The sequence below is a fragment of the Sinocyclocheilus anshuiensis genome, unplaced genomic scaffold, assembly GCF_001515605.1.
Source record: "Sinocyclocheilus anshuiensis isolate Anshui unplaced genomic scaffold, SAMN03320099.WGS_v1.1 scaffold1530, whole genome shotgun sequence".
In the NCBI taxonomy this organism is placed as follows: Eukaryota; Metazoa; Chordata; class Actinopteri; order Cypriniformes; family Cyprinidae; genus Sinocyclocheilus; species Sinocyclocheilus anshuiensis.
This window is the reverse complement of record NW_015542493.1, coordinates 618,229-626,865: the sequence shown is the minus strand read 5'-3', so window position 1 is coordinate 626,865 and position 8,637 is coordinate 618,229. Positions and strand designations below refer to the sequence as shown.

The 8,637-nt window shown below is 37.8% G+C and overlaps 1 protein-coding gene across 1 annotated transcript in view; it reads left to right on the top strand.

Moving 5' to 3' along the window:
* The first annotated feature begins 1,066 nt into the window (after positions 1–1,066).
* Positions 1,067–8,637, top strand: part of LOC107694100 (selenocysteine lyase-like) — an 11,215-nt gene continuing 3,644 nt past the window's right edge. Inside the window, exons 1-4 of the mRNA XM_016493694.1 lie at positions 1,067–1,128; positions 2,312–2,437; positions 2,543–2,652; positions 2,984–3,084. Coding sequence (XP_016349180.1) covers positions 2,325–2,437; positions 2,543–2,652; positions 2,984–3,084 — 324 coding nt within the window. The 5' untranslated portion in view covers positions 1,067–1,128; positions 2,312–2,324. The remainder of the gene's footprint in view (positions 1,129–2,311; positions 2,438–2,542; positions 2,653–2,983; positions 3,085–8,637) is intronic.

The window sequence follows — 8,637 nt, the reverse complement described above, 5'->3', positions numbered from 1 at the left end:
GGGATTATTCACATGTCGTTATAGTTGCGCCGCTTCTACTACCACGACTCCTAAAAAAAACGTTTTCATTCCGCATCGCCCCATCAAGCTCTCGCTGGATCCGCTCCTCTGCTATCAACGAGAGGAACGTCTGTTCTTCCGCAACAGACAACAAAACTTGGTTGTTAAAAAAAAGGTGCGCTAGTTCAAAACAGTTGCGTTCGATCCTTCGCTGGCTGTGCTGATTTAAATCTAGCGGTTCTGTTATGTTTGTGCCACAAGTTCAGTGACGCAGGTAGTGACGATTCTCTCTGGCCAATCCGTGATCAGCAGAGTTTACACGTCACGTTTTGGTAACGGTACGGTTCTCTTGGAATCCCAACCGAGGTGGTACTAAAAAAAGTACCAGGTACCAGGTACTGTACCCAGTGAAAAACCCCCCAAAAGTGAACCGTACCGAGCCGTACTGTGCCGTACCATGCAGTGGAAAAGCGCCATAACTTCCATGCAACTAGTACTTAATTTGAGCAAGTATCTTTTCCATTAGGTGCTAGTACCAATTATTTAGATACTAGTGCATAAAAGATACCTACAATGTTAAATCAGCTTGCCATACTATCTCGCCTAAAAGCTAACTAAAATGTATAAGAACGCTACTACGATGAAGGCATAGCTCATTAATATTAATAACGTGACGAAATGTTCGACCAGCGCGAGTCAGAAATCGCTCAAACCCGAAGGCTTGACGTCTTTTGGACGTTTACCAAGCAACGTCGGCACGATCTACAAAGTATTATATTTTGTTAACTTTTGTAACGATCATATAAGCTTTTGTGATGTCTGTCCCCCCTTTTCTTTTCTTTGTTTACGTCAATTGTTGTTATTTTATTTGCAAATTATTTGCAATTTTATTTGCAAAAAAAAAAAAAAAAACTCAGCACGATCTGATTAATAATCCATAAACAAAGCCCTGGCTGTAGTCATAGACTGTAAAAAACAGGCTGTAGTAGAGAGAAAGGGCGACCGTCTGAATCATGTACGCTTCCGGTTCAAAGTAGTAGAACGTGCCAGTGCTGTATGGCTGCGCCTGCCGCATCATCAGTTTGAGCTGTGAATCATTGACAGGACATACGCTAAAAAGCAAGAGAGGTTAGTAAACTAATAGTTTAGTTACATAGGTTCATCAGGTTTATCAGTGTTTATCTCAGCGATGGTTCTTGTAAAGTGACTGTAAAGGGAAGTTGTGGCCTAATGGTTAAAGAGTCGGACTCGTAACCCAAAGGTTGCGAGTTCGAGTCTCCGGTCTGGCAGGGATTGTAGGTGGGGGGAGTGACTGTACAGCGCTCTCTCCCACCTTCAATACCACGACTGAGGTGCCCTTGAGCAAGGAACCGAACCCCCAACTGCTCCCCGGGTGCCGCAGCATAAATGGCTGCCCACTGCTCCGGGTGTGTGTTCACGGTGGGTGTGTGTTCACTGCTGTGTGTGTGCACTAAGGATGGGTTAAATGCAGAGCACTAATTCCTAGTATGGGTAACCATACTTGGCCACATGTCACGTCATGACATTTAAAGATAGTTTTAGTGTTTTAGTATGCTCGCAGACAACAGTAATCTGATTAACGTAACTATTACCAGCAGTAAATCACCTTTATGAATCAAAGTGCAGTAAATGGCTTGCACGATTTTATTGCCACATTATGTTACATTAAACTTCATTTAGATTAAATGGCAATCTTGTATTAACAAGTATGGCTTGTTTAAACCAAGAAAAAAGACATACATGCAACATATGTGACCCTGGACCACAAAACCAGTCATAAGGGTCAGTTTTTTTTTAAATCGAGATTTATACATCATCTGAAAGCTGAATAAATAAGCTTTCCATTGATGTATGGTTTCCCACAGGATTGTTAGGATAGAGAAATATTAGAAAATCTGGAATATGAGGGTGCAAAAAAAAAAGAAAGTTGTCCAAATGAAGTTCTTAGCAATGCATTATGCATATTATTAATCAAAAATGAAGTTTTGATATATTTACGGTAGGAAATTTACAAAATATCTTCATGGAACATGATCTTTACTTAATATCCTAATGATTTTTGGCATAAAAGAAAAATCGATAATTTTGACCCATGTATTGTTGGCTATTGCTACAAATATACCCCAGCGACTTATGACTTGTTTTGTGCTCCAGGGTCACATATATGTGACCAAATCAAGCCTCATGACATGACTCATGCATTATAGTTATTGACATTAAATGTCTTAAATTTAATGCATGTTTTATTACCTGGCATGTGTTTTTTGACTGATGCCCTTTTATCTACCAGTGTAATCTATATAATGGCTGTAAAGACTGATCCCCCTCTCATCCTGGGTCATAATTTATGGGGAACCTTAACACATCATTGTGGGTCTGACCTGCATCATCATGATGTGGCTGATGGGCAAGACAGGTAATGAATATGTCATATCAGTCCTAGACTGAACATGAAGCCATTCGCATTTGATCTGCCACATGCTCCAGAATGTAGTTTGCAAAACAGCTTTGTCTGCTGCAGAATATATATGGATTACAACGCCACCACACCAGTCGATCCAGAGGTGGTCAAGGTTATTACTGATGCTTTAACTGATGCGTGGGGAAATCCCAGCAGTAATTACCTACCAGGTATGAGGCTCTCAAGGATAGATGATTGGCAGACGTCTAACATGTCACATTTAAAGGCATAGTTCACCCAAAATTTTCTCATCATTTATTCATCCTCATCTCCTTCTAAACCCGAGAAAATATTTTGAAGAAGGGTGGGTACCAAACAACCCCCCACCTCCAAAAATAATCTTAAAATATAAGATTCTTAAAATACAAGAATAGTTGAATCTTGAGTTTCACAGAAGAAAGTGAAATAGGTTTGGAATGACATGAGGGCGAGTAAATGATTATTATTTTTGGGTTAACTATCCACTGAACACAATCTCATATTTTTTTCCACTGATCTTAGGTCTGAAAGCCAGAGACATCATTTACCATTCCAGAGACACTATTGCCAGGATGGTTGGTGGAAAAGCAGAAGACATTATTTTTACTTCAGGAGGAACTGAGGTGAGGGTTTCAAGTGTCCCAGGTCAAATATAAATTCATCAAATTATCTTCTTTTCCTCTATAATTCTTTAAATATTTTTTATTTTTTTACAGCCGAATAGTGAAGGCCCTATAGGCCAGGGGTGGTGAACTCCGGTCCTGGAGAGCCACAGTCCTGCAGAGCTCAGCTCCAACCCGAATAAAAACTCACCTGCCTGTAGCTTCCTAGTAACCCTTCAGACCTTGATTAGCTTGTTCAGGTGTGTTTGATTAGGGTTGAAGCAAAACTCTGCAGGGCTGCGGCTCTCCAGGAACGACGTTCGCCACCCCTGCTATAGGCTGTTGCATAATTCACATTTCCACCATCCCTGTCTAGTGTTGTAACATGCTCAAAGTTCAAACAATTTTAACTTTGACGCTCTTTACCACTGACTTTATGAAGCACAAACAAGCAGACATTTCACCTGACATATTGTCAGTGGTGCAAAATCGGGGTATGCACTATATGCGGTGCATAGGGGCGGCGCACATAGGGGGGCGCCATTTTGCCGAAATTATTCTGTGAAAATCTTCTTTAATAAAACGTTATAAATAATCAAAAGCTTGGTTGTTAAAAATAATGTAATGAAACATTTTTATTTTATGGTTTTTAGCATTTTAAACGAGTTAAAAAAATGTATTTATTATAAACTTATTAAGACGCCGAATGGCCGTATCTCTTTACGACCACAACAAACAGGAGGCTTTTCAGACGCGCACTTCAGCTTGCCCTCATCACAAGGCGTGAGTCAAACAAGTGCGGAAAAGGTACAGGTGCCAAATGAGCTTCAGTAGAACAACAGTGAACTGCGGTCTGATGAGATGTTGTTATATGTCAGTAAAACAAACTTTCCTGTTCTGTCAGACGTTTTACTGTGCTCACAGCGCACGCTCTTCAACTGTTCGCGAATATGAGGCACGCACGGTCTATATCACTTCATCATAAATAACCCGCACAAGAAACTACGCCAGTTAAGTCATGAAATTACCAAAATGGCAATTAAAGCTGCAAAACTGTGCAGGCATGTATGAAATATTCTACCATTCGAGATCACAATAGGGCGCAATATGATAAGTAATTTTTTTTTTTGTAATTTAATGCACAAGTAAATGTGAGCACAGTGCAGTTGTACTAAAAAATATGTGCTAATTTTTCGTTACTTTGTAAAGTACGAAAATAAAACCATATTTAAATGCATAAAATAACTAATTTTACATTCTGGCATGTGCTGTTGACTTCCACCCTTTTTCACATTATTGCAGAAGGGGATTCAAAAGATAACTCTTTTTTTTTTATTTTCCTTTGTACAGAGCTCGATTTAGGTTTGACAAAACTCTCATCCATGAGTAGGCCTGTGCAATGATGGAGAACAAGATTTTGGGGGTGTTGAGAGCCAGAACCAAGCTGACTGAGCAATAAAGCTATAGTGAGCCCTGGGGAAGTTGTGGCCTAATGGTTAGAGAGTCAGGAATTGTTGTGTTCACGGAGTGAGAGTGCACTTTGGATGGGATAAATGCAGAGCACTAATTCCTAGTATGGGTAACTATACTTGGCCACATGTCACGTCACTTCACTTCACTTCACTTCTTTATTAAAATACCCGGAGGTAATACAGATATTGTCATATTCACTCAGTATTACTTGATCTAATTCACAACTGTCTCAATTACAATTAAGTACAAATTAATTGTATTCAGTTGTGTTTTAGGCACTAAAACAGTCCAGTACTTTATAGTCAAATAAATTTTATATTGAAATAATGAAGATTTCTGTGCCACCCCAGACTGGTTGGTGCCCCCTTCCTGGCCACCCCTATGAAAACATCCTGACTCCACCGCTGCCTATAGAGGGCCAAGTGATTAATATCAGTTCATTTCTGAGTATCTCTATTGCTGAAAAAAAACACACATGTTTGTGAATGGGCGTTTGATTTACATTTGAGAGAAACTGAGAAGATTGTAAACAAGGATACAAACTGGCCACCTTTCGCTGAAAATTGCCGTTCTGAATTCAAAGGCCATCTGTGTGATTCCAGTAGATCCTTGAACTTTGACAAAAAATAGATTTTTAAATGCTATAATAGTGATTTTATAATGTCTAAATATAAATCCATTAGCAAAACGTGAAAAGAGCTATATTACGGAGTGGAAATGGTAAATGAGACAATGAATGATCCTCTGCTCCCATCTAGTGGCCATAGTGGGAATATCATGACATTCATTTTAATAGTATTTGTTTTTCTACCAGGTGGCATAAATCTTCCACTTAAGCATGGCAAATTTTCCATGAATTATCTTTATAAGTAAACATGAAGTAATACAGATGTTCTTTAAAGTAAATTTTACATAGTGTTCTCATTTTATATAAAAATGTACAAAAATATGAATAACTTTGGGGAAAATGAATAATAATAATAATAAAAATAGTGTGAATCCCTCCAAAATTACCCAACTATAAAGTGAGCAATATTACATGTGTTTGAAAAAAAAATTTAAACAGAAGTGTTCTACTGTCTGGGGTCAACCATCTGGAGTTAAAGGGGATGTTATACAACACTTTTTTTTTTTTATGGTATTGAAAATGGGGGAGGGGTTCGAACCTTTGCCACTTTTTTCACCCCTAATGAGTTTGTATCCTTTCATGCACAAGCTAGTTAATGGGCTTTTGGTCAAAAGTTTTCTGTGGGAGTTAGTGTTAGGGGCTAGAATACAGGGGGGCGCCAACACTGATCTTGCATACCCCTCGTCAAATGTGCAGTTGCGCCCCTAGTGTTGACTTTACCACTAGCCAATAATAATTTTGCTTCAGCAAATTTTAAAATGAAATTTCTTAAAGAATTCAGAATCTGATATTTTTCATGGGAAATCTGGATTTAGATTTAATTACAATAGAATAGAAGTAATTACATATAAAGATGGATTTTAATCCCATTTAAGTGGGTTAAAAAACACTTTTAAGTTCAACTTATTGAATTTCGTATACATTTAAACTACAATCCTAACCCGACAGTAAACTTGTGTGTAAGTGTAGAAAAGCGCTAGATTGAGGTATTCAGGTGTTTTTGACATTTTTGTTGTTTTGCTGGATGCAGGTTCTAGCATGGGGATTGCGTAACATGAAGACGTATCAGCTGGCTCCGGTGACGTCACCCATTCTGGTGGTGGAGTGCGGAGAAGAGAAAGTTCAGACAGCTGTCATCAAAAACATGAAGAAGTGCCCTAATTTTCCAGGAAATGTCCTCTTATTAAAAGTGGTGAGCATCCATATGTACCTGTGGAGAAAAGGTGCAGTCATTCTTTAAAATAAAGGCTGCTTGCTTTGATATTTTGCTGTCGAATGCGATGACATTCATATTTAAATGTGGTTTAAGTGTCCAAACTGTTTTTTTTTCTGAGGCCATAGACTATATGTCTTTAGCATCTTGTTTTGTGTCTTTAGCTTCTACCCAAAGAAGAGATGTATACTCCCCCTGTAGTGCTGAAAGTCATCGACCACAGACCCTTTGGACGGAAACCCGTGGTGGGTCAATGCACCATCAGTTCCCTAGAAGAGTTTCGATGTGATCCTTATGCCACAATTGCAGAAGTGGCCATGTCTTCAAAAGGTACATTACTTTTTACACATTTCTGTTGACTGATTCTTTTTCTGTTTTTGTTGAAGGAGAGTTACAAACACCAAATATTACAAACCAGTATCACAAACAAATGCTTGAGTGTGAAAGGCAACATTGTATTGGTATTCCTTAAATTCTGGTTTTAATCAAATCAAAAATGGTTTTGAAGATAACTTCAGCTTTAGGTGGGCTATACATTTTGCTTGGTGTAAACCTCTTTTTTTTTTTTTTTTTTTTGTAATTTAATGCACAAGTAAATATGAACACAGTGTACTTATACTAGAAAACATGCGCTATTTTTATTTTGTAAAGTACAAACGAACATGAAACCATTTAAATGCATAAAATAACTCATTTTACATTCTGGCGTTTATGTGCTGTTGACTTCAGTCCCTTTTTTATTTTTTTATTTTTTTTATTAACCAATTCTTATCACTATCTGCATGTCTCGTCAATGAGTATGCGATGGAGAACAAGCTTTTGGGGGTTTTGAGAACCAGAACCAAGCTGACTAAGCAATAACCCTATAGTGAGCCCCTTTATTAAAATACCTGGAGGTGAGGAATAATACACAAATTGTCATATTCACTCAGCATTACTTGATCTAATTCACAAATATCAGTACAAAGTACAAATTAATTGTATTCAGTTGTGTTTTAGGCACTAAAACAGTCCAGTACTTTATAGTATTTTATATTTTTATAATGAAATAATGAAGATTTCTGTGCCACCCCAGACTGGTTGGTGCCCCCTTCCTGGCCACCCCTATGAAAACATCCTGACTCCACCGCTGCCTATAGAGGGCCAAGTGATTAATATCAGTTCATTTCTGAGTATCTCTATTGCTGAAAAAAAACACACATGTTTGTGAATGGGCGTTTGATTTACATTTGAGAGAAACTGAGAAGATTGTAAACAAGGATACAAACTAGCCACCTTTCGCTGAAAATTGCTGTTTTGAATTCAAAATAGGCCATCTGTGTGATTCAAGTAGATCTTGAAAGAGTTGAAAACTCTTGCTACTTCATACTTTAATACAAAACAATGCTGAACTTTGTCAATAAAGTGATTTTTAAATGCTATAATGGTGATTTTATAATGATAATTGTGATTTTATAATGTCTAAATATAAATCCATTAGCAAAACATGTGAAAAGAACTATATTCCAGAGTGGAAATGGTAAATGAGACTATAAATGATCCCCTGCTGCCATCTAGTGGTCATAGTGGGAATCATGACATTCATTTTAAAGGGATAGTTCACCCAAAAAAACATACACAAATAAAACCAAATGAAACCCTGCGGCTCGTGATGATACATTGATGTGTAAAGACACAAAACGATCGGTCTGTGCAAAAAAACTGAACAGTATTTATATAGTTTTTTACCTCTGATTTTCACCGCAATGTCCGAACTGTCCTGAGCACGTTCTCAACAGCCGGTGTGTGACGCGTCTTCTTCTTCTTGCTTTACGGCAGATCGCAGACTTATAAGTGCATTACCGCCACCTATCTCTCAAATGGACCATTGACACTCCTAATTGAGATTGTAGAAAGAGTGTCATTGGTCCATTTGAGAGATAGGTCCATCCCATCCACTTACATTATATGACTGACAGACTGCAACGGTTTGAGTTAAAAATCTTCGTTTGTGTTCTACTGAAGAAACAAAGCCACCTACATCTTGGATGCCCTGGGGGTAAGCAGATAAACATCAAATTTTCATTTTTGGGTGAACTATCCCTTTAATAGAATTAGTTTTTCTGCCAGGTAAAATCTTGGCAGAAATCTTCCACTTAGCATGGCAAATTTTTGATTAATTATCTCCAGAAGTAAAAATGAAAATGAAAAGTAAATTTTACTTACGGTGTTCTCATTTTATATAAAAATGTGCAAAAATCTGAATAACTTTGAGGCAAAT